Source organism: Thalassophryne amazonica, chromosome 9, assembly GCF_902500255.1.
Source record: "Thalassophryne amazonica chromosome 9, fThaAma1.1, whole genome shotgun sequence".
Lineage (NCBI taxonomy): Eukaryota > Metazoa > Chordata > Actinopteri > Batrachoidiformes > Batrachoididae > Thalassophryne > Thalassophryne amazonica.
The window spans coordinates 15,664,175-15,690,179 of record NC_047111.1 but is presented as its reverse complement, the minus strand read 5'-3'; the positions used below and the strand labels follow the sequence as shown (position 1 = coordinate 15,690,179).

Genomic DNA, 26,005 nt, shown 5'->3' with positions numbered 1-26,005 from the left:
TTGAATTATCCGTGCACTGCATGTACCTCATTATATACATTGGGTTTTTCAGGGAAAAAAAAATTGTACCACTGCTCACGTGGTGGGCTAAAAAGATTATGTATCACATATAATACGTTTGGCGTTACAGGGTTAGAGAAGTGTGGCCAAGAAGAATTTCAGTGTTGGTCACACATATTCAAAATATGCATGGTGAATGAAAAATATAAATACCATTATACACTTTATTTGAATTTTAACTGTTGAGCATTGTATCATTTCCATGAAGCTTCAATTTTGGAAGAATACATGTTTTCCATGTTAATTATAGTCAAAAAAGAAACTTTTTTTTCTCTTTGTTAATGAAGTCTACAAATAATTGTATTAGGCATCTCAATATGACTTGAAACAGAAGGGATGGCTCTTGAATAAGATGAATATGCCAACACAAGCGCCACTGTTAACTCATTCTTAAATCAACACTGCACTAATTGTGACACTTAAGAAGTACTGATTCTTTATCAGTGATGTCTAAAGTATAATTCCCCCAGGTTTCATTGATGTACTCATCATGTGTGTTAAACGTCACAGCACAAGCGCCACCTTTATGTGATTCTTAAATGACTTTTGCACCAAACTCGTCACTTAAGAACTACAGACTCTTCATCAGTGACGTATAAGGAATCTTCCTACCAAGTTTGATTGATGTACTCAAAATGTGCTTTAAATGTCACAGTAGCGCCACCTTTAGGTCGTTCTTAAGTGGACTTTGCACCAAATGCTGCACTTAAGAATGCCGCTTCCGTAATCAGGGGTTTAATCTGAAGCACTTGGCACCAAAATGGCTGGTGTACTTCAAAATGTGCTTTAATCTGATTTTGGGGGTAGTTCGAGGCGCGCCCCCTACCAAACACACCAACTTGATTACTTAAGAATTGCCATTTGGGGGTCTGCTATGACCTCTAAATGGATCCCAGCACTCAAACCTTTTGTACTCAAGATGTGCATTAAATCTTTGCTAGCTCCTAGACTAGAAGTTACTACCAGTCGTAGCATTGCAACACCCAACTAGTCATCAATCATCATGATACAGCAAGTTGCATATTAAATTTTTCGCTCTGAATGTACATTATGTAATTTAAACATTTAATTAGTTTACATGAAAATTAAAAAGACTATGTTGCTTGATGTTATGTACAATGCATGAAATACAATAAAATGACAATTCACTGATTTAGAGTTACATGACCTTATATACCTGCTGTACCAAATACATCATTTTCAATACGGTTTTACTAAAACAGATTATGAAATATGAAGTAATTATACACTGCATCAACCCAGTAACTGTTCCTATTAATGTTTCACAAAAAATTTGAACACTTTTCTTACCTTAACCTTTTCAAAACTGGCACAGTTCTTCTTCAAAAACCACCTGTGTCCCATTCCTTAGTAATGGCAATCTTGTAGCAGCACTGGAAAGCCCTCTAGTGAGCAAATTACTGCCCCTTGTTGGATTATCCGTGCTATGCATGTACCTAATTGTATACATAGGGTTAAAATTGTCACACTGCTCATTTGGAGGGCTCAAAAACTCATGTATCACATATGATACGTTTGGCGTTACAGGGCTGAAGTCTGGGTCTTTTAGTGAAGCTTAGGGCTGGTGGCCGGCGATCACCTTAGCATTTCTTCTGTTTTTCTCATTGGTTAATGCTGACAAATTATACTGTATGTTTTTCTGATGCTGTTTTTTTTTTTTCTCTTTATTTGAGATGCGGCTCCATCCAGAGATGGGTGTGGTGTCTGTTTCTGAAAACCTCCTGTCCTGTGCACCGGCAACATTTCCTGTATATTCGTTTTGTGAATTGTTCTGTCAATTGTGTCTGTAGCATGGCCCAAGCAGAGGGTCACCCCTTTGAGTCTGGTCTGCTTGGGGTTTCTCCCTCAAATCATCAGAGGGAGTTTTTCCTTACCACTGTCACCTGGTGTTTCCTCTAGGGGTTGGTAAGGTTAGACCTTACTTGTGTGAAGCACCTTGAGGCAACTTTGTTGTGATCTGGTGCAATATAAATGAAATAAATAAAAATTAAATGAAACTAAAGTTCTTGGGGTTTTCATTGACAATAAATTGAGTTGGAAAACACATAAATTATGTTAAATCAACAATGTCAAAACCCATTCGCATTTTGTATAAAACACAAGACTTCCTCCTCCAACACTCATTAGTTACCTTCTATGATTCATTACATGTTCCGTAAATGACCTATTGTATTGAAGCTTGGGGAAATCACCTACAAAGCTAATACAAATTCAATATTTTTACTACAAAAGAAAGTCATTGAGAATTATTAGTAAGAAACCATATCGTGAGCCTACAAATCCACTGTTTACACATTTTAAAAATATTCATTCATATTATTCATTGTTTGCAGTAAAAAAATAAACTTACCACATGTCCAGGGCCTGTTCAAAATCAGGGACTCCAGTTATAATTTGCGAGGAACATTATCATTTCAAAATCAAAGATTCGAACTACCGTAAAAAGTCATGGTGTTTCTGTTAGAGGTGTTAATATTTGCAATTTGTGCCCAGATAACATAAAATCACTTGGTAACTTGGTTGGCTTTAAAAGATCTATAAAAATCATTTAATTACTTGTTATGGTGTGATGAATTAGGTTTATTGATTTTGTTTTTGGTGCACTGCTGTTTGCATGTTTGTGTTTTGAAATTTTAGTTCAGTGATTAATTTATATTTTGTATTAGTTATCATGGGTATATGTATATATGTATACATTTTTACTTTTTTGGTTAAAGGGGTGGTTGTTTATAAGCTTTTGCTTCTGCCTAGACCCTTTCGGGCACATGGGTGCATTGTTGGATTGTTTTCTTTGCGAGTTTACTTTGTTATTTTGGGCCTGTGTGTGGCGAATAAATTCATTCATTCAAGATTGAGTGAGAGACGTTTCATGCTTTTTTCAAAATGTGAACAACTGGCCCATTTGTGGCACCTTAGAACCTGTATGACTTGAAAACTGAATCAGTTCTTGCCTCTCAGGATATGAATCCTGTGTAAAAATGTCATTTCAATTTAAATTTTTTTCAATTTATTTTCCTTTATATAGCGCCAAATCACAACAAAGTTGCCTCAAGGCGCTTCACACAGGTAAGGTCTAACCTTACCAACCCCCAGAGCAACAGTGGCAAGGAAAAACTCCCTCTGAGGAAGAAACCTCAAGCAGACCAGACTCAAAGGGGTGACCCTCTGCTTGGGCCATGCTACAAACATAAATTACAGAAATAATTCACAGAACATTTCACGGTCGAATATACAAGAATTGCTATTGGTGCACAGGACAGGAGGGTCGCCAACACAAATACAACTCCCATCTCTGGATGGAGCTGCACCTTAAACAGGAAAAAACAGAATCAGGCATCAGAAAGACAAAAAAAATACTGTATAATTTGCCAGCATTAATCAACAAGAAAAACAGAAGAAATACTAAGCCTACTAGCCCTAAGCTTCACTAAAAGACCCAGGATTTAGGTGAAGTTGAGGCCGCGGCCCGCTACAATTACTAATAACATGAATTAAAAGAGTAAAAAGCGTAAAACAAAACTGTACCAGTATGCTAGCCATATGAAAGGGAAAATAAATGTGTCTTAAGTCTGGACTTGAAAGTCTCCACAGAATCTGATTGCTTTATTGACGCAGGGAGGCCATTCCACAGAACAGGGGCATGATAAGAGAAAGCTCTGTGACCCGCAAACTTCTTATTCACCCTAGGGACACAAAGTAGTCCTGCACCCTGAGAATGTAAAGCCCGGGCCGGTACGTAAGGTTTAATTAGGTCAGCTAGGTAGGGAGGTGCCAGTCCATGAATAATTTTATAGGTTAGTAGCAGAACCTTAAAATCTGATCTCACTGGGACAGGAAGCCAGTGAAGAGACGCCAAAATGGGTGTAATGTCGTCGAACTTTCTGCTTTGTGTCAAAAGTCTGGCTGCAGCATTTTGAACCAATTGGAGAGCCCTAATGCTAGACTGCGGTAAACCAGAAAATAGAACATTGCAGTAGTCCAATCTAGAAGAGATAAATGCATGGATCAGGGTCTCAGCATCAGCCATAGACAGGAAGGGACGAATCTTCATTATATTTCGCAGGTGGAAGAAAGCAGTCCTAGTAATATTTCTAATACGGAGGCCAAAGGACAAAGAAGGATCAAAAATTACCCCAAGGTTCCTCACTTTGTCAGTGTGATGTATGACACACGAGCCTAGGCTGAGTGTTAACTGGTCAAATTGATGCCGATGTCTCATTGGACCAAGAGCCATCATTTCAGTCTTTTCAGAGTTTAAAAGTAGGAAGTTTCTAGACATCCAACTTCTCACTGCCGCAAGGCAATCTTCTAAGGATTTTATGTGAATGAGATTACCAGCAGTTATCGGCATATATAACTGAGTATCATCTGCATAGCAGTGAAAGGTAATCCCAAAACGCCGCAATATGTGCCGAAGGGGTGCTATATAAAGGGAGAAAAGCAGGGGGCCTAAGACAGACCCCTGAGGAACCCCAAATTTCATGTAACTAAGGTTAGAGGTAGTGTTACTGTACAAAACACAGTGAGAATGACTGGTCAAATATGATGTCAGCCATGCAAGGGCACACCCAGTAATCCCAAAATGATTCTCCAGTTTATCAAGTAGAATATGATGATCCACTGTATCAAATGCAGCACTGAGATCTAACAGCAGCAGAACCGTAGTGGTGTCCGAGTCCATTGTAAGCAGAAGATCATTCACCACTTTAGTGAGAGCTGTCTCAGTGGAATGATATTTTCTAAAAGCAGACTGCAGTTGCTCAGAGAGATTATTCTCAGTAAGATAGTCTACGAACTGTTGTGACACCACTTTTTCCAGAGTTTTACAGCAAAATGATAGATTTGATATCGGCCGATAGTTTTTCAATACACTAGGGTCAAAATTAGGTTTCTTAAGTAATGGTTTAAACACTGCAGATTTGAAACGTTTAGGAACAGATCCAGGAGTTAAAGAAAGATTAATAATTTCCAGCACAAACGGCCCAAGAGTGGGCCACAGGTCCTTAAACAGTTTTGTTGGTATATCAATCAATCAATCAATTTTTTTATATAGCGCCAAATCACAACAAACAGTTGCCCCAAGGCGCTTTATATTGTAAGGCAAGGCCATACAATAATTATGTAAAACCCCAACGGTCAAAACGACCCCCTGTAAGCAAGCACTTGGCTACAGTGGGAAGGAAAAACTCCCTTTTAACAGGAAGTGCTTTTTGTTGACGTTACAAGTTTCGTCAGCATGTCTAGAGAGATACTATCAAATTCTGTAAATCTAGGTAATACCTCAGTAGTGGCGCCCACCTCAATAGCAGGGTGTAGTGGCTGGGTTAAGGCATGCTGGGATATGTTCAACCTAATGTCATCTATTTTCTTCTCAAAGTAATCTAGGAAATCTTGTGCTGCAAAAGGAGAGCGAACTACAGGTGGTTGTCCATGAATAAGTGTTGCCACCGTGTCGAACAAGAACTTTGAGTTATGCTTGTTTTTGTTGATCAAATCAGAGTAATAGGTCCGCTTTGTAGCCAATAATGCATGCTTATAGTCTAAGATAGCATCACGCCACGCAAGGTGGAATACTTCTAATTTTAAACGACGCCATTTCCATTCTAGACCTCTTGCTTTATGCTTGAGGTCACGCAGGTAATCATTGAACCAAGGTGACTGCAATTTGGGGGAGCGCGGTTTCAACACGGGTGGTGCAATCATGTTGAGTGTCATTTTGAGCACTGAGTTTAAACTATCCACAAGTCTGTCTACTGACTGGGTATTTGTCAAAAGTGAGGCTAAGACATCAGGCAGTCTAGCTTCTAGTTCACTCTTAGTTGAGGAGTTGATGCATCGCTGCAGTTATAAATAAGGTTGTTGTTCCACTAAACACGGCAGCGAAACTGTAAACTTAATAAGTGAGTGATCAGAGACCACTGATGTAAGAGGCATGATATCAATATTCGTGACAGCAATACCACTTGCGAGAACCAGATCCAGGGTATTCCCACTAATGTGCGTCGAATCCCGAATGCATTGCCGAAATCCTAATGCATCCACAATTTCCATAAACGATTTGCAGAGGGGATCAGAAGGCTTATTTATATGAACGTTAAAGTCACCAATGATCAGAATGTTATCTGCACTAGTTGACAAGTTAGAGATGAACGCACCAATTTCATCTAAGAATTCAGAATATGGGCCAGGAGGCCTATATACAGTGACAAAGTAATATGGCTGATTTTTATTCTTCTGACCTTGGCAATGCGTAATATCCTGAGCGGAGCAGAGAATCAGATGCTCAAACGAGTTATATTTGTGACCCCCAACAGCTAATAAGCTAAACCTAGATTTATAAATAAGAGCAATACCCCCACCTTGCTTCGCATCATGAGGGACGTGACTAAATGTATATGCTGGTGGGCAGGCTTCATTTAAGGGGAGGACAGCTGTAGGTTTAAGCCAGGTTTCACATAACCCAATCATATCTAAGTGATGATCAATAATTAAATCATTAAAGGGGATAGAGAATCAAAACCATCTTTTTCATGTTTTTGGTGTTAGTTCAGAGTCTCCCCGCTGTGGGGAAAACACACGAAGTGCCAGCAAGTTTCAGAACCTCTGTTTCAAGTAATTCTCCTTTTTTGAATTGCCGCCAGAAACATTGTGTCACATTTTCACCAACAGCCCCCCCCCACACACACACCCACACCCTTTCACACACGCCCCTTCGAAATTAATTATTCATAAGGCTGTGCACACCCATTCCTACCACTGGAAGAGGAGCAATGGCGAGCTACAGGTGTGCCTTCCCAGGCTGTCATAGCGGACTACGATCTTTCCATATTCTTCCCACGGAAAGCAGTGTACGCGATCACTAGCTTTTATTCATTTTTAACCGCATCCCCAGGACATACAACCGCCGACTATTTCTTTGCGCATTTCACGGAGGACTGTTTCACCAACCTTGCTCAATTTCGAGCTGGCTTCAGTCAGCATTTAATACTCAGTAGAGGGTCAGTTCCGACTTTGCGACAAAATCAACCCCAGCAATCAGTACAGCCTGTGAGTATCACATTTTCTTTTGTTTTACATTTGTGTTGCGCTATATTCCTGTTGTACGAATTGCACGTTAGAATGGCACGTTAGCTCTGGTTTGTTCCTCTAAAGGGAATGAGCTAACCCCTTAGCAGCTAGATATTTTCATTATTATGCTGCTGCAAAGGGCAGCTTGCTTATTTCAATGCATAACCTTTGGAAGTCACAGTAACCGAAGTAAAACAAAAATGAAGTTTTGCGGATTTTTTTAGTCCAATTTTGCATGTTTTTTTTTTTTTCCGTCCTCATCAAGCAGCCGGTCGCGGTGCCGCGAAGGGAGAACACACGCATTGTGTTCTGTGTGTGTCTGTTTATAAGAACCTTCTCGCCCAATAAAATAAGAGCGCTAACAACTACCAGTGATGCCGGTAACGGCACTGAGCTTTACAAAGACATTTTTATGCTTTTTTTTTTTCCAAGCCACTCTGCATCTGCTGTTAAAAACAGCTGATCCTCCGCACTTTCTTTTAAGTGAGAGCAAGGGCAGCCAATTAAACAACGGCAACCGATCAGCGCCAACACCTACGTGCATTTCATAATGAGGTTGCCAAATAAGCTCCGAAACGACGTCATTAAGGGCAAACGACGCATTCTAAACCCAGCATAGTAACATAGCTGTTTCAGAGAGCCTTTTAGGAAGGTTCTGAACCATTACAGACCCAGCCAATTTTTTTTGGGGCTACATATCACATCACAGAACAAGGATTAATGCCCCATTCAACCTCTCTCTATCACCTTTAATCAACAATGATTTTGAGGACAGTGATCTTATGTTAATGAGACCCAGTCTAAGGACCTCAGTGGGGTTGACAGTTGAACTGTTTGGGTTTAGGGGTGGCTCCAGAGTAGCATATATAAGATGCCTAGAAGTAGGTTTAAGTTTGAGACATTCCACGCGCGTTGTAGGTAGCAGACACGAAATCTTTGCTATTACTGGAACAACCACTGGGCCATCCTCAATTTCAACATGATCCAAATATAATAATGGGTATTAAGTTTGCAAAGCATATCCCTCTATGATTTTTATGGACACGTCTGCGGGAGCAGGCCACAGTCTCAACTTGTTGAATTTCCCTCCCTGGAAAATAAACTGCACTATCACCATAGTGGATTTTCTGCACTAATTTCCCCGCTAAGCTAATGGATTCCACACCCACATTTGTCATAAGCCTTGCAGGGTCTCTAATCACCTGCTCCGTGGCCTGCTGTAGATTCCTAATGTTACCCTCCCTGTAGAGCTCTATGTTCGCAGACAAGATGGCGGCGCCTTCCCCAGTAGGGTGGAGGCCGTCCGGCATCAGCAGGACATGGCGTCCCCAGAACGAAGGCCAGTTATCAATAAAGCTAAAGCCTTGCTGTTGACAAAACCTGTTTAATGATGTCAGCCTGCTAAATGCCTCATCAGTACCCCGGGAGTGGAGGGGACCAGAGACTATTAATCAATGCCAACACATCTTTCTGGCAAGGTCACAAGTCCTCTCTATGTCCATTTTTGTGACCTCTGAGTGCTTCATCCTGATATCATTGGTGCCGACGTGAATAACTATGTGACTATATCTCATGTCATGTTCCTTCATCTGTCTTCCCTTCTGCAGCGTCAGCACCCTAAGATGGGATGCAATGTCATATCTCATGTCATGTTCTTTCGTCTGTCTTCCCTTCTGCAGCATCAGCACCCTAAGATGGGATGCAATGTCATATCTCATGTCATGTTCTTTCGTCTGTCTTCCCTTCTGCAGCATCAGCACCCTAAGATGGGATGCAATGTCAGGAGCTCTGGCCCCAGGAATACATTTAACGACAGCCGGCGTCTGTAACCTGACTTTGCGGGTGATAGAATCCCCTATCACTAAAGTCCGGTGTTTCGGCCTGGAGATAGGAGTGGAAGTCACTTGTGGGCTTGGAGAATTCACATCAGATCCATCCAAGGGGGAGAACCGATTCACAGTTCACAGTGGCGAGTGTGATTGGGGGTGCCACAACCAGGCACCAAGCCCTACGGGGCTTCCTCCGCCTCGCAACAGTCCGAAAACTGTCCTCCACAGCCGGCGTTTCTAGGCTGATGCTAATGGGCTCACTAGCCGGCCCAGCACTCACCTCATCTGGAGTGCCCGTAACATCTAACTCCACTGCTCTAAGAAGCTGCTCTAGTTTACGGACACGGCTCTCTAAGAGAGCCACCCTATCTTCCAACATCACGTAGGATTTATGGAGGGTATAAAGTAGGTAAAGTAGTGTACTTTGCGCACTAGGAAATTCAAGAGTATAGCCAAGCAAGCACAAGCTAACCAATAATGGATAAGCTAAACACTACTAAGGCTCACACAGACGCAAATAAATGAATTAAAGTTCACAGCAGTTACACTGAAAGAGTAGCAGAAGTATTAGAAATGTAGGAACAGTAAATACATATATACCACTCCTAAGATTAACACAAGAGTGAAGTACTAAGCTAAAGTTCACAACAGTTACACTAACAGTTAACTAACAGAAGTATATATTAAAAAAAAAAAATGAAAAAATGAAAACGAGGGTCCGAAGTTGCTAACGCAAGCTAACCGCTAGCGGAAATGCTAACCGCTCCTAAGATTTACACAGGAGTAAAATAATTATTTAAAATTCACAGCAGTTTGACTGAAAAACTAACAGAAGTATTAACCAGGTAAAAAGAACCAGCTATAAAAATAACAACGGGTGGGAAGGGAGGAGTCGACCTAGCTAGCGAATGCTAAATGCTAGCGAATTACAACAGGACTATAGTTAAATAACGTTCAGAGTAGATACAATTAATAACCAGAAGAGTGCTAAACAGAAATAAAATAAACGTATACAACCATGTGAAGTTCAGAATAGTGTCACAACAACAAACAATCCTTCGGAAACAAGTTGCCATAATGATATGAAAAATTGTGGTTTACAGGATATTCACCAAGAAACAAATATGGGTTAAAAACATAACGTCCTCCAACCTCTTTCGCGTGTGAGGAACTGTCGTCAATCTGAGGTTGTCTGTGCAACCCCAATGAAGCCTCTTCAATTCTCAGGCGTTTTGGTGCCCCCCCACACGTCTCGCTGTCTGAAGAAAGTGATGAGGAGAGCGAGATGGCGTCCACACAGGACGGCAGCACCGAAGATTCTGAGAGAAGAAGATAGAAAATAAAGAATCCCACAAATTAATAAAGTTTTTTGTTTTTTTTTAAATTGGTGGGTGTGTCTTGGGAAACATGGTGAGAACATTCAGCTGGCAGCTCATCACACAACAATGTGATACAAATGCGTGTTTTGGTCTTTATTAGTGCATCCGTTGTGTTCCGCCATCGCCTCTGGAGGGTTTTTGTAAAGTGGGTAACTACTCCAAACCCGTTGTTAAAATGCTGGGCTTTCATGCTTGTGTTAAATTTCAGCCGTGAAAGATTCGCTTGAAAATCTCTTTATTTTCAAGTAGTTCTCTGTTCCACTGCAGTACTGTGGAATAAAGAGTCATGGATACAGTGATGTCACTATGCTGCACTAACAGAACTTAACAAACTTGCACTATGCAGAGTTTCTTCAATCACAGCAACAGAAGTCCAGAAATATTTCAGACTTGTCTGGGTGTCTCCCCTCACGAGTCATCAGTTTTTGGGAACCGCCTCCTCCACGCAGATTTATCATACTGTTTGTTTTTGTTCTTCATCACTGCTGGAAACCAAGACCAATGTTCACGCGTTCATCCCAGACTCATATAAAGGAAACTGGCTGTAAAAGTCATGAATTAACCAGGTTATATTTCACTTTTTTATCCTAACTGTAGTAGACATTTTAAATAAGACTAATGAATTAATTAAGATGTGCTTTAACATTTTTAATTAGGCGATTTACTGTAAGTTTTTTTTGTTTTTAAGGTTTTTATTTTTTAATTTGTTGTTCTTTGGGGACATAATATGGTATTGAATATGTATGCAACCCATTACTTTATTTTAGGAATACTTTTAAGAGGCCCGAATTCCTTTTTTCCCTGTTTAGACTGTGTTCTTTGTGGGTATTGCTCTTTGTGATGTCATAAGCTCAGGCTGTCAACCCCACCAAAAGAAAATAAGGAAAAAAAGATTTTGGAATCAGACGTGCCTGAAAATGAAATAGACTGACCCAACATAAGCACCATCACTCCATAAAACAGTTATATAAATATATGGACACTAAAAACTGTTTCATCATGAATCTGCCGGCAATTGAACCTCTTACCATCAGCTGAACAGGCGTCAACAAGAGTCCAAAGGATGTCCGATGTCTCGCAGAACACGTCACTGAACACGTCCTCGTCCACCTCCGTCCCCATTTCATCCACCAGACAGATTCTTTTCTCACTCGGGATGTTGAACGTCTCTTTTGCTGTCGACGCACAAATTCTGCCGTTACATGAATCCAACGACGACAAGTGTGTCTCATTTATTTAAAAAAATCATCCTACAATCCAACAAACTCCATTACTGAAGCCACATTTTAATGATTTTCTACATCGGTGACTCCCAAAGTGTGGGCTGCAGCCCTCTGGTGGGTGAGGAAGGTACTACATCCACATCTGTTAAAATACAGTTCCAGATGTCAGTTGTGTTGTCCGTCTCGCTGCTGTTTGAACTCAGGATCCGCTCAGACACACAGGCCCTTTAAAAGGTAACCACGGCCTTCACAGAGGGTCAGTGTTCTGAGCCGTAGAGGAAGGTGGAAACTTCTGGAAGTGGATCTAGACCGTAACTACCATGCAAGATTTACAGAATTGAGCAAAGTCAATGCACAATTCCAGAAGTATGGTTCAAATTTCCTAAGTTTTGGTGCATGAAATCACAACAACCCAAGACCTTTAAGAGAAAGTGATTTGTGATGTCACAACAGTTTAGAACCTCATTCAGATTCCATAACTGTGCAGCATCCGACTGGAAGTGGTGGCGTGTAAAAGAAAGTGGTCCTCTAGACACCAGGCACTGATCAGCTGAAAGCTCTGACATCATCACTGTACGAGAGCTGTTACACACTTTCTTGAAGTCACCAGTTTATGTCACCAATTAGACTGCAGCACGACGAACCGCGTTTGACTGTAGAAGAAAGAAATCTTCAACCATGCAATAAATACAACATAAAACATAACTCCAGCGCAGTTACAGGTGATAAACACACAACACTGTGCAGACCACAGCGCCCTCTGGTGGCAGTGGTTATGTCTGATTCCTGTGGAGGAGGTCTCACAGACACAAAGTGTGTTCGTTTGTTGCCGGTCTGTTCATTTCCAAGATGAAAGCGCCATCAAGTGGTGCATAAGCGCACTTACATTTAAAATCCTAAAGTTTACAGCTGCAACATTCATGTCTGTGTTTTCTATTTTGTTTTCTTTCAACTCCAGCATTTGGGGACACTACGGGGATGGTGTTCAGATAAAACATTACCTTGTTTCAGAAACGATGCGTATGAAGCTCGGTTCAGTTTGATGTACTGCTGCTGTCCTCGATACTGAATCCTGAACAGCATTTCTGATGTTTGCTATAAAATAAAAGAACAAAAATTAGCATCAATGCGCACAACCTTCAGCAATACAAAATCTTTAAAGGACAATCACCGCTTTATATGTCTGAGTCAAAAATACATCAGTATTTTTTAAGCCAAGCTAGCTTGTGTACAGTGCTAACGTGTGCGCCCGCAAACCTGAAAGTGAAAACTTAGTTAACTTATTTTACTTTACAATAACATTCATAATAAAGAACCTTTTATTTCTGTTGCATTTTTCCAAACAAGAAACAGCTCAGTGCTTGATGTCACAAATACAGCAACTTAAAAACATTTACAACAATTCAAATAAAATTGTTTTTAAAGGAGGGAAATCTCAAAGAAAAAAAAAAAAAAATCAAAAAGGACTGGAGGTGAGATGAGGCTGATACTTGCTATACGTCAGCACCATAATGATTAACACTAAGAGTGCAGACATGAATCATCGAAATTCCACCCACTAAACCCTAAAATTAAAAAACAACAAAAGTCACATGGTCAAGTCATAGCCTAGAAAAATTACAGCAATATTTGTTGAGTAAAAATCACACATTTCTCCAAACTCTCAGTTACTGCTGTGACACAAAAATCATACTTGGGTTGAAAAATAAATCCATAGTCTTTGACTTCACATTCAAAGGTAACAGCAACATACTGTATTACACATACACACATTTTGACCATCAAACAGCTGAGCGTGAAATTTTTTAATTATTATTACGGCCCTTAAAAAACAAAACAAAAATCCCCATTAGGTATTTCCTCCATGGTTCACCTACAAATTAAGGCAGGCTGCACTTTGACCTCGTATTGAATATTTGTTGCTGTAACAGACAGCCAGAGAAACAAATTTCATAATATTGAAATACTATTAGAAACGGCAGCTCAGTCATCTGGCAGCCCGACTTAAAATAATTACATTTTATAGTGTAAAAGCACCGGCTGAATACATCTGACCCCCTCAGTAGTACATTTTTTTTTGGTGGGGGTGGGGGGCAAGAAAACAAAAACAGCATTCTGAAAAATATACTTCCTCAGGGGAAGGAATAAAAATGAGAAGGAAAACATTCTATGAGACTTAAAATTATTACACATTAAAACACATTTGTGGAGAACATACCATTGATTTAAATGTAATCATCACATACTATATTTTCCAGAGTATAAATCACAACTCTTTCTGTATTTTCAGCTCTTTAGTTTTGGGACTTTTGTGCATTGAAACAATGGATTTTTTTTGTAATTATCATTGTTCTTTTATTATTGCAGTTTATTTTGTTTAGTAATTTAATTCCTTTGAATGTTCTATATAAATAGTCATTATAATTTATAGTATTAATAACAATTGTGATTTTTTTTTCCAGTATATAGGTCACAGAGATCATCTGAAACTACTACTACTACAAAAAAAAACCTTGACTTACACTTCAGAAAATACAGTAATTTGTTTTTGATTCCTTTGTCAGACAGTGACTGACAAAGAAACCATGAAAAACATTTGTTCTTTTCCATTCATCAGAAAAACACTTCATTAAATCTGTCTTCCTGTTTGTCCTCTAAGCTGTAACTTGGTCTCTAAGATTCAGGTAATCTGATGAAATTCAGTCACACATGCCCATGTCCCCATATGGACAGAGTAACTAAAATATCGATAACTAATGAGGTTACAAGAAAAACCAACACATGAATGACATGAAAAACCTTTGTGACAAGCTGAAAGGTGTGTTTTTTTTTAGTTTATCTTTTAGCACAAAAGGAGCAACAGAATGGTTTCTCCTCACTGTGCATGCTCATTTGTCTTCAGATTGACCTTGTAATGAAGAGTTTTAAGTCTTCAAAGCAGCTAAATGGTTTCTCTCCACAATACCTCCAGTGTTAAAGTCTTTCATTGCACAGAGCAACCACATGGTCTCCCTGCTGTAAAATTAAATATTTCTCTCCTACGTGACACCTCGTGTCTCTTCACAGTCAACTTATTATTTAATTTAAACCACCATCGGAGCATCTTTAGTGTGGCCGGCCTGGTGCTTCTTCACGGAGCTCTGATGACCAGATTGTTTATTGCAGTTAGTCTCTTTGCTGTGTGAATTCTTGTGATGTATCACAGTCAGAGTAGATAAAGTGGTTTCTCTTCAGTATTATGAGTTTTTGTTTTATCCCCAGTCATGAGTGAGTTGAGTCTTGGGTTCACAGCTGTGCCTTCAGTAACTGATTATCTGGACTGAAGTGTTGCTGATTCTGGTCATCCACACGTCTTTTAATCAGCGTTTTGTTTTCCTGCGTGCAGGAGACTCCGCCTCTCTGTTCTCCTTGGTTTGGTTCTGATGAAGCTTTGATGATCCACCAGCGCACACGTGACTTTTGACCTGATTTTGCCAAGTGAATCTTTTGTTACAGATGCGGCAACTGAATCGTTTCTCGCCCGTGTGGATCCTCACGTGCTGTGTCACGTGTCCCGTCTGTGTAAACCTTTTAAAACAAATCGGACAACTGTACGGTTTCTCTCCCGTGTGAGTTCTCATGTGTCTCGTTAGATTGTTCTTGCGGTCAAAGCATCGCCCACACTCAGAACAACTAAATGAATGTAACTTACTGCGTCCTGGTTTACTTACAGGGACTAAGATCCAGGGCGGCTGCTGACACATGGATGGATCTGAGTTTCTGTGTGAGTGTGATGCTTCATAGTCCGCTCCCGGCTGTGTCTCTGCGTTGTAATCGGCTGACCTTTGATGAAGCTGTGACGCCTGAGGTTTCTTTTCATCGGTTTCACTCTTCACTGGGACAGGAGTCAGTTGGAAATTCATCTCAGCCACTTCCTGGTCTTGATGCTGAAGTCCCTCCTGACTGGTCCAGAGTTCCAGATTTTCCTCTTTAATGTGCGGGGGATCTGGGTCCTCCTGGTCCTGCTTTGCAGTGGGACCCTGTTCTTTACCCACCAGTATTTGCTGTCTGTCTGCAGGACAAATGAAAACACACAATTATTAATCAGGACAATAAGTCAGAACATGTTCCTATTCACTCAGTTCAGGGTTTTACCTTCACTCGGTATTAGGGACCATGAGGTCTAGTTTTTTTTTGGGGGGGGGACACCTTGTTCTGTTATTAATGATACTACATGCAGTAAATCAAATGTGTAAAGCTGCTGCTGATAACGTTGTGTGACGAGTTTTTTTTCCCCGAGGAGCATTTTAACATCACATCAGTCGCAGTTACAAATTAAGAGTGCAGCAAAAGAGGAAAGACACCAAATGTGCAATTAACACCTTGAAGAAGTGCCTGAAAGAGGGTTAAATACATTAAACAGGGCTGTGGATCCAGCAGAATATCATTTCATTGAATGCTGCACAGCTGACCCTCAGATTACCTTCATAAATTCATGTTATTATTCCCAGTAGACACTAGTCAGCATTTCAGCCTTAGAGATTTATGGGCTTTTGAGAAATTGGGGATTCAAAAATGGGATGCGACACTGATTCTACTGCAAAAATAAAAAATAAATTTTCAGGAATTGTTCTTATAAACTGGATGCCTTAAGTACTATAAAAGATGACCCACAGTTATTCATTTATCATAGCTTGCTGAAAATAGTAAAAACAAACGTATATATATATATATGTGTGTGTGTGTGTATATGCCTTCTGGGGTGGGCTTTCCACACTGAAGCATATCAGATTGTGGTATTTACTTCTCATGTTAAAGTACCATTTTGGTGACTATTTTTCAAGAAGCAATACATTTTTCTGATTTGTGACTTTAAAAATTTGTATTTAATTCAGGCATTAAAAATTAAGACAGAATTTCACTCCCACATTTCAAATGCAAATTGCTCATGTACAACAAGATCTCCCATAAAATGAATTATACCAGTGGAAAGAGCACAACTTCATTAACATACAAAATATGAAGTTAGGATCTTGAACCAAACTGTATTTATTAAGGTATCCAATGCACCATGTTTCACCACAAACAGAAACTTAAGATACAGAGCCACTGTACTTAAAATACAATCACAAAATTGTATTAAAGAACTAATGGCTAACATGCTTCTTCTCACCTGCAGACTTCTGGATATATATTTAGCACGACCCAGCATTGTGTAAGAAATGCCTCAAAAACAAATGCCATCATTATGTAGCTCTCCAAATTTAAAAACATTATGAAGTGATTGCACAATCAGAAACGTAATGTTGCTTTGCCAATGTACATAATATCCTAGATGTGTCTGTCATCTGCATTTGATTTATGGAACATTAGCTTGTCTTCTGCCTCCACCTTCAACTGAGCATCAGCTAACCAGTTAAGCTAGCAGTCGCAGGGAGACACATGCGGCCCATCACACAGCTTCTGTAAAATTAGTGTAGCAATGTTCATTTACAGATCCGTAAAAATTATGAAGTGTATATTTTGCCGGATATGGCAAACATGCACCTAGCGATATCTGAGCAGATCTCCTCATCAATTAGCTAGTTCAAATGACATCATCCTAGAGGGTATTTCAACATGGCGGCATCCTCTGCATTGAGTGTTGGTGCTAATTTTTCATCTTTAAATGCCATTTTGGGTGCCATGAAGTCATCTGAATCGGAACAGAAAATCACCTACTGCCAGAGAGATTCTCGGACACTGAAAGTAGCTCAAAAACGTGGCATAGCCATGGCCGAAATCATTTCCACCGTGCCCGAAATAATTTCCCCGGCGCTCTTCGCTACGCGGTGGAAATAGCTTGAGGGATTCTCGGATGCTAAAAGCAGCTCAAAACATGGCATAGCCGTGCCCGAAATTATTTCCATCATGTGTCGAAAATTATTTCCACCATGCCTGAAATGATTTCTGCCGTGTGGCAAAAATTATTTCCACCATGCCCGAAATTATTTCCACTGGGTTTTTTCGCCACACTGTGGAAATAATTTCGGGCATGGTGCTAATAATTTTTGCAGTCTTGGTAATTTTCTGTGTAGGGTGGGGATGATAAACAAAACATGCAAATTCAAGACAGAATAAAAAGAAAAGACAGTCCACGTCGGTGTGTTTATCCTGTTTGTTTTGTCTGTCAGTGTCATGTCTGCAAAACCTTCGATTAGTCCATCTCTGAAAATAGTGAATGGTAAAATATGCTAATTTTCAACAATGAAAATCACCAATATCGAGCTACTGTCATGAATGTGAAATAAGGACATCTTAAACTCGATCACCTTTAAGTTCCAGCCAGACCGTGGCTGTTCCGCTGCCTTGTGAATAAAAACATCGCAACCCCCCATTTTGCCAGTGCGCGTACAGCGAAATATCATCCAGTTCAACTTTGCCAAGGGCGCCGCCATGTTGAAATAAACTCTACGATGATGTCACTTGAACTAGCCAATCAGTGAGGAGATCTGGTCAAATATCGCTAGGTGCGTGTTTGCCGTATCCAGCAAAATATAACATGCCTAAAAATTAACACTGTAGTCGGCTGTATGTGCATGAACACCCAAATTGTTGATATTTGATTAAATCTTTTGTTTATTAAATTCATAAAATTGAATACGATGAGTTAAAAACTATGACGGCGAATAACACATTCTAAAATTGTGAGACAGGACGCAAACCGAACAAACCTGCGGTGGCGTCCAGCAGGTGGCGCTGCCGGTCGTTTTCCTGTTTGGAACGACAAAGTTCCTCCTCGTACTCTGCTATGGTTCTTTCAAACAGTCCAAATATCTCTTCGGCGGCTGCATTCAGTCGCTGGTTCACCAACGCTCTCAGGATTTGGACTTTTGACATTTTTGGCTCTATGATTCAAATCGTTTCTCAAACACAAAACGCACCGACCAAGTGTCCAGCTAGCAAGCTAAGCTAACCAGAATAAACAGACGTACAGAGCCGCCGTCAAATCACGAGTCCTTCCGCACGCGTTTATCCGGACATACGGCAGATCCCTCCTGTTGAACGTTTCACAAAGTTTGTAAAAGGACGCGCTAAACCCTGCTAATAAAGCTACAATCACATATTCATCGTATTAGCGACATGAGGAACGCTTCTTCTTCTTGTTCTTGTAAAATACAAAGGCAATCGGTAAGCTAAAGTGCATTCCTGCCATCTGCTGGACAAGAGGGTCATGCAACGCGGCCAGTCTAAAGAAAAAAATGGTTTTATTTAAAGATGAATATTTCATGACTTTTTTGACATTTTGAGACCTGCACCACTTGTTTGTTTCATAATTTCACACAGATGTTCTATGTTTTGGACGCCTTTGGGAAACTCAAAATTGAGTTTATTTATGATCTGCATCATATGAATTTCAGAAACGGACAAATGAACAAAAACTGTGATGTGTTATGAAAAGGAGCAGGAGTTATATAATAGAGTTCCAATAGGACAGGGTTTGTGTTCTTTTCTAAACGAAGATCAGATCCAGTATCATTTAAAATGTCCTTGTGCAGCTCAGGAAAATATTGTGCTTTATTAGAGAAGCTTGAATCTTCGACTGTACTGGGTTGCTTGACGCGAGGACATTTCACTTCAAATCGCAGAAGCTTCCTCAGCTAAAATTCTTGCTCTGGTAGTCTGACTTCTGTCTTGACTCTTGTAAACAAGCCACAAACGCTGGAGTTTTAAACCTAACCAGACTCCTCCAACCGAGAGGCCGACTGCTATAGGCTGGTGACTAAACAATAGCTCTAATTAGCAACTATTGTGCTCTAGTAAGCACCCTCCCAATGACAGGGCAGCTGTCCCTCCTAATGATGGGACGGAAGTCTCTCCTAATGGCTCCCTTGGCGACTGTCCTGATGACGTGAATGATTCATTACCATGAACAAAAGACTGAAACTGCTTTGACCTGAGTACCCCATTGTAAACAGGGGACAAAGCGTGTCTCAGACCCCCTCCCCGGTTAAAGCTGGGTTTCAACCGTTTCACATAGAATGCCTCTTTGACCCCTCTCTCAAACCATTTCTTCTCTCTGGCTAAGATTTTAACTTCCTTGTCCTCAAACTTGTGGTTAGTGTCTTTAAGGTGGAGATGAACTGCAGACTGAGGTCCACTGGCGCCCTCTCTGCGGTGCTGGTATAGCCTTTTGTGTAAATGTTGCTTAGTCTCACCTATGTAGTGTTCATTACAGTTTTCCTGACATCTGATAGCATACACTACATTGCTCTGTTTGTAACTAGGGATCCTGTCCTTAGGGTGAACTAATTTCTGTCTCAAGGTGTTAACCGGTTTAAAGTAAACTGGGATTTTGTGCTGTCTGAAGATCCTCTGTAGTTTTTCCCCTACTCCTGCTAAATAAGGGAGAGACACTCTTCTTCTTGTCTCCGTCTCCTGTCTATCTGGTCTCTTTGTTTTCTGGGACTTCTGCACTTTGTCCAGGGACCATCGTGGGTACCCACATACTGTGAGGGCTTTCCGTACAAGTTGTTGTTCTTTAGCCCTTCCCTCTGCAGTTGTGGGCACCTGTAGGGCTCTGTGTTGAAGAGTCCTGATCACCCCGAGCTTGTGTTCAAGGGGGTGGTTTGAGCCAAAGAGCAGATATTGGTCAGTGTGAGTTGGTTTTCTGTAAACCCCTGTCTGGAGCTGCTTGTTCTCTCCAATCGTAACATCACAATCCAAGAAGGCTAAATGGTTGTTTCTGGCATCCTCACGTGTGAACTTGATATTGGAATCCACCGAGTTGATGTGTTCTGTAAAGTCCTCAACCTCCTGTTGCTTGATTTTAACCCATGTGTCATCGACATATCTGAACCAGTGACTGGGAGAGATGCCCGTGAAAGACGTCAAGGCTGTCTTCTCCACTCGCTCCATGTACAGATTGGCCACAATGGGGGATACCGGAGACCCCATTGCACAACCATGGATCTGCCTGTAGTAATTCCCCCTAAACAGGAACAACGTGGTGTTAAGACAGATCTCCAAGAGTTGGCAGATGTGGTCTGGTGTGAGTTTGGTCCTTTCAAGTAGAGACACATCCTCCAGCAGTCTCTGCCTCACAGCTGAGATGGCCTCAGCAGTGGGGATGCAGGTGAACAACGATGTCACATCAAATGACACCATAGTTTCATCTGCCTCCAGCTGCAGGTCCTTGATCTTGTTCACAAAATCTTGTGTGTTCTCCACATGGTGGTCTGAGTTACCCACTAGAGGAGCCAAAATCCACTTGAGGTGCTTGGCCAAATTGTATGTGATGGAATCTGTACTACATATAATAGGCCTGAGTGGCACGTCCTGTTTGTGGATTTTGGGCAGTCCATAGATGCATGGAGTGGCGTTCCCCAGGGTAAAGTCTGTAGTATGTCTGCCTGTCAATGAGTCCCTCTTTCTCCAGGTTTTGGAGGTAGCTAATGATTTTCTTCTTACGAGGTCTGTGAGAAAAGAATCCGACCTTTTTATTTTATGCAAAAACTATATGGATTTGATTCATATGTTTTTACGTCAACCAAGCTTGAACCTTTGTGCGCATGTGTGAGTTTTTCCACGCCTGTCGGTTGCGTCATTCGCCTGTGGGCAGGCTTTGAGTGAGCACTGCTCCACCCCTCTCGTCGTTTCATTGCGAGGAAATGGCGGAATGATTTGGGCTTTTTTTTTCCATCGGAATTTTTTCAGAAACTGTTAGAGACAGGCAGCTGGAAACCATTCGAAAAATTTATCTGGCTTTCGGTAAAAATTTTACGGGCTTCACAGAGAATAAGGAGTGTTACTACAGCTTTAAGGACTGCCCACAATAGCTCACGGCGCGCTGCGCTCCGAGCCGCCATCGAGAGGCAGAAACCACCACATCATTTCTAAACGGATGGCTGTGTGGAGCCAGGACCGTCGTGTGCAATTTCATTTTGAACCAGTTGAAGACCCCTAATGTTGGACTGCGGCAAACCAGAAAATAAAGCATTGTAATAATCCAATCATACAGTCACACAGTTAAATATTTAGTGGCTGTTTATTTGTTACGCTTATGGTGGAAAATGTGACAGATGTTTATTTGGAACATATATTGAAAACACTGTTTTCCTTGTAAGAATAAAACAAACAAACAACTGAATGTATCTTATTTCCATCCTTCTTTATTTTCCTTCACACGGTGCTCTTTTGTTGTCTGTAACACACATTAGTAAGTCCCTTTGGCTGCTCCCTTGTTTGCACTCGGGGTCGCCACAGCAAATCCAAGGTGGATCTGCATGTTGATTTGGCACAGGTTTTACGCCGGATGCCCTTTCTGACGCAACTCCACATTACATGGAGAAATGTGGCAGGGGTGGGATTTGAACCCAGAACCTTCCGAACTGAAACCAAGCGCATTAACCACTTGGCCACCACCCCTGCTGTTGTCTGTAACACACATTACACCTGATAAATGACTATTTTTTTTAAGAGATATTTGGGGCAGAGCAGAACCTTCTTTGGTTCATCCACTAATGTTGGAAGCAGATATGAAAAGTAGAAATTCTGCAGGTGTTTCATATGTCTGTAAAGACTTTGTCAAATTAAATGTCCAACTCCAGGTGTAAAAAAAGGTAAAATATGTCTGGACTCTAAATCTGCCTGAAGGTGAGTAAGTTGTGTTCCAAGACCTCTTTTAGCAGAACTGGACCAGCCTTATTACCGTGGAGGTCCTGATGCACCTCAGAGCTTTTCAGATCGTTCATTGGCTCCCGTCTTCATGTTGTCCTCCCACATCTCTATTTGTGGACAGCGCGATTATAACGTCTTGTTTGAGCTGCGACAGCTGCTATTTACATCTCTAAGCCTCATAGAAAGTGGATTAGTGAGCCTTTAACATGTAAACGTGCACTTTAAGAAAAAAAAAAATCCAGACATGACAATGTATGGAGGAAAAACGGTTTTATTGTTCTATTTCTGAACAAGAAGTTATGACAAAGCACTTTTTATTCACCTGTAAACTGCCCACATTCATTTGGATTTAACAATTTATACCAACTTTTTAAACAGTAAGTGCTCCATGTTTATGCTTTTATCATACTGTTGTATCACAGTAACTTGCTCCTTCCAGCCAAACAATAATATCAGTAAGTACTGATAAGGTTTTAAAGTGAGGCCACTTTGCTGTTCGGTTGCGTGTGTGGCTCTTAAAAGAGCCGTTGTGTTGCCGCACAAGCAGCTGTTCACTTCGAGCTGGTGTACTTGGTCACGGCCTTGGTGCCCTCGGACACGGCGTGCTTGGCCAGCTCACCGGGCAGCAGCAGGCGGACGGCGGTCTGAATCTCTCTGGAGCTGATGGTAGACCGCTTGTTGTAGTGAGCCAGACGAGATGCCTCACTGGCGATGCGCTCGAAAATGTCGTTGACGAACGAATTCATGATGCTCATGGCCTTGGAGGAGATCCCGGTGTCGGGGTGGACCTGCTTCAACACCTTGTACACGTAGATGGCATAACTCTCCTTCCTCCGCTTCACCCTCCTCTTGCCGGTTTTAGAGCCGCTCTTCGGCGCCGCTTTCTTGGCTCCTTTCTTCGGTGCAACTTTAGGTTCTGGCATATCTGCTTTGACGTTAAACGAAGGTCTCTGCGAAAACCACTCCTCTTATACACACTGTATGCAAATTATACTGTGCTAATCCACGCATGTGATTGGACAAGCTGCTTCCGCTGTGGGCGGACTGTAACTTTGAAATTCAAATTGGGTTTTTTTCTTTTAACCGCGTGATTCAAACGTTGCGCCAGAGAATTTCTCAGTGGAAAAACTTCTGTATGAAGGCACGATGGAAGGACATTCATATAAACGTTGCACAAGATTTTAATCGGGAAAGAAGTTCTGTGTTATTAAAAAGGCTATTTTACTGATGAGAGAAGCTTTGCACTGAACTGTTTGTGTTTGACCTGAAAACAAAGTACTCTGTTATATTTTAGGCTTGTAGATATACAAATTTACATATTCACACAAATAATTGATGGATTTCTGGCCGCCGCTCCCCTGGTTTTTGTCTTATTACAGCCATGAATGTTCATGTTCATTCAAGCAACGAATTTCGCTGAGAGCTAAAAGTTCTTACAGACGCTGGATGGAAATTAAACTGTGCCGATCCGCACATGTGATTGGTTAAAAGTTGTAGCGCTTAATTCAACTTAAGGCGGCTGCTGCTCTTCCAAAATCTGTTTCAGCGGGTTTTATTTATCATGTCTTAAGCATATTGTGGACCACAGAAATTGTTTTAGCATGAAACTGAAAATGTCACTTAACCTTGTGGGGATTCATACAAATATATTCTTGCAAGTTACAGTAATATTGATTTGACACGTATGCAAATTAGACTGTGCCGTTCCGCGCATATGATTGGTTAAAACTTCCGCCGCTTTAGTCAACTTTAGGCGGGCTTGAGCTGTTTGCAAATCCGCTCTTTAACGGCTTCTTTCCCGCGTAGAACTATACAAAAACAAATTAACAGAAGAGTTTTTAACGGCTTTGCATTCACCCCAGCTGGTTTGTTAGAGAAAAGGAGAATAAAAAAAGACAGTACACGTGTGTGAATCACAAAAAAAAAAACAAGAACGCGCTCTTTTTTGTAGTGGTTGGCTCTGAAAAGAGCCGTTTTGTTATCAGAGCGGTGAGTTTTACTTGGGCTTGCTCTTCTCGGTCTTCTTGGGCAGTAGGACGGCCTGGATGTTGGGCAGCACGCCGCCCTGAGCGATCGTCACTCCGCCCAGCAGCTTATTGAGCTCCTCGTCGTTGCGGACAGCCAGCTGCAGGTGACGCGGGATGATACGAGTCTTCTTGTTGTCGCGGGCAGCGTTTCCAGCCAACTCTAGGATCTCAGCGGTCAGATACTCCAGTACAGCCGCCAGGTAGACGGGAGCGCCGGCACCAACACGCTCCGCATAGTTTCCCTTTCTCAACAGCCTGTGGACACGACCGACAGGGAACTGGAGCCCGGCACGAGAAGAGCGAGTCTTTGGCTTCGCTTTAGCCTTTCCACCAACTCCTTTACCTCTTCCAGACATATCTGTTAATCACCAGTTCAAACTGGTAAACAATAGCGCAACGCCGTCTTTTATAGGACGAGGCTCTTCGTTCATTGGTCAAATGAAGCTAGAGCAGCATCCTCCAATCAGAAAAAGGAATGCTGTTATCGCGTCACACACTCTCACGAGCGCCACTAGTTTAGCGTCATTCTGCTTTTTTCTGTTTGAGATTTCAAAGTACGAAACCGGAAACCTTGACAAGACATCAGCATTGACGTTAGTTTTACCTGAACGGTATCTCACTGTGTAATTAAAAGAAGCCAACTGTGCCACCAAGCGTTGCTCCACTGCCCCAAGATGTGCCGTCTGCAAATGAGCCAAGGGGTTGTTATCTGTGTAGACGGTAAATTCTGCTCCTGTCAAAAATCTTTAAACTTTTCCGTCACAGCCCATTTCAAGGCCAACAACTCAAGTTTGAATGAGCTATAATTCGCATCATTCTGTTCACTTGGATGCAGGCTCCGACTAGCATAAGCTACAACACGTTCCTGACCATCCTGGACCTGAGACAACACAGCCCCAAGTCCCTGGTTACTAGCGTCAGTGTACAAAATAAAAGGCTTATCATAATGAGCGTATGTGTTAAAGATTTTGTATATATGTTATCACTGTTAAACGTTTGTACATTTGTCTTCTTTCTCATGAGAACGGTGTTGTGCTGTTTTGCACTTCACCCTGAGAATGTATGTGTTATTCAACCTTGTTTAGCTTTGTCTTCTTTCTCATGAGAACGGTGTTGTGCTGTTTTGCACTTCACCCTGAGAACGTACGTGTTATTCAACCTTGTTTTAGCTTTGTCTTCTTTCTCATGAGAACGGAGATGTGCTGTTTTGCACCTGTCTTAATGCAATCCTGAGAATTCAATTTTGTTTTAGCACTCTGGGGTCAATCTGAGCTGGGAATGAAGGACTGGATGTACTTATTGTTATAACATAACTTTGTTTTCGCAGCCTCTAACGACTGGGAGCAAGAGAACGTTTTGACTATTGTGATGTGGTGTTTAGTGTGAAGGAGTGTGGAAGACAGGACACTTCAGGCAGATGCAGAACAGCTGATACCTGCAACAGACGAACGAGATGTGCTGACCTGAAGTGTTCTTCCTTACAGCTGCACTTGACGTATGCGTTTATGTTATGGGAAGAAACTTGTCTTGCGTCATTACCCCCACCCTTAGGACAAGTTTCTTGTTTATGTGATGAGGGCGTCTCTTAATAAAAAGAGCGGAAAAGCAGGCCAGACTTTAGTGTAGCCTTGGTGTACAGCCTGGCCGCACTCCGCGCGTAATATTTGATTTTCTGTCTCACTGGTGTTTCTTGACTCTGTTTGTCTTGTTAAAGGTTTTAAAATGTTTGGAGGAGAAAATACCCAACATTGACTGGGGGC

At 41.4% G+C, this 26,005-nt stretch overlaps 3 protein-coding genes across 5 annotated transcripts in view; all 3 read right to left on the bottom strand.

Moving 5' to 3' along the window:
* LOC117516797 overlaps positions 1-18,652 on the bottom strand; it is a 52,470-nt gene extending 33,818 nt beyond the window's left edge. Inside the window, exons 1-5 of one of the 3 annotated variants that reach the window (XM_034177654.1) lie at positions 18,273-18,652; positions 15,291-15,634; positions 12,582-12,675; positions 11,386-11,532; positions 10,131-10,237 (exon numbers count right to left, since the gene is read on the bottom strand). In XM_034177654.1, coding sequence (XP_034033545.1) covers positions 10,131-10,237; positions 11,386-11,532; positions 12,582-12,675; positions 15,291-15,634; positions 18,273-18,438 — 858 coding nt within the window. In that variant the 5' untranslated portion in view covers positions 18,439-18,652. Of the gene's footprint in view, positions 1-10,130; positions 10,298-11,385; positions 11,533-12,581; positions 12,676-15,290; positions 15,635-18,272 lie in introns of all 3 variants that reach the window. The other 2 variants (XM_034177652.1, XM_034177653.1) reach the window with 2 other exon arrangements.
* A 3,821-nt stretch (positions 18,653-22,473) lies between these two features.
* On the bottom strand, positions 22,474-23,143 carry LOC117516799 (histone H2B 1/2-like). Its single transcript, XM_034177656.1, has one exon. It carries the CDS (start codon positions 23,139-23,141, stop codon positions 22,770-22,772), a length of 372 nt encoding a protein of 123 aa, XP_034033547.1. The 5' UTR covers positions 23,142-23,143; the 3' UTR covers positions 22,474-22,769.
* Positions 23,144-24,214: 1,071 nt separating this feature from the next.
* On the bottom strand, positions 24,215-24,601 carry LOC117516798 (histone H2A-like). Its single transcript, XM_034177655.1, has one exon. The coding sequence runs from the start codon at positions 24,599-24,601 to the stop codon at positions 24,215-24,217; it is 387 nt and encodes a 128-aa protein (XP_034033546.1).
* Positions 24,602-26,005: the final 1,404 nt, after the last annotated feature.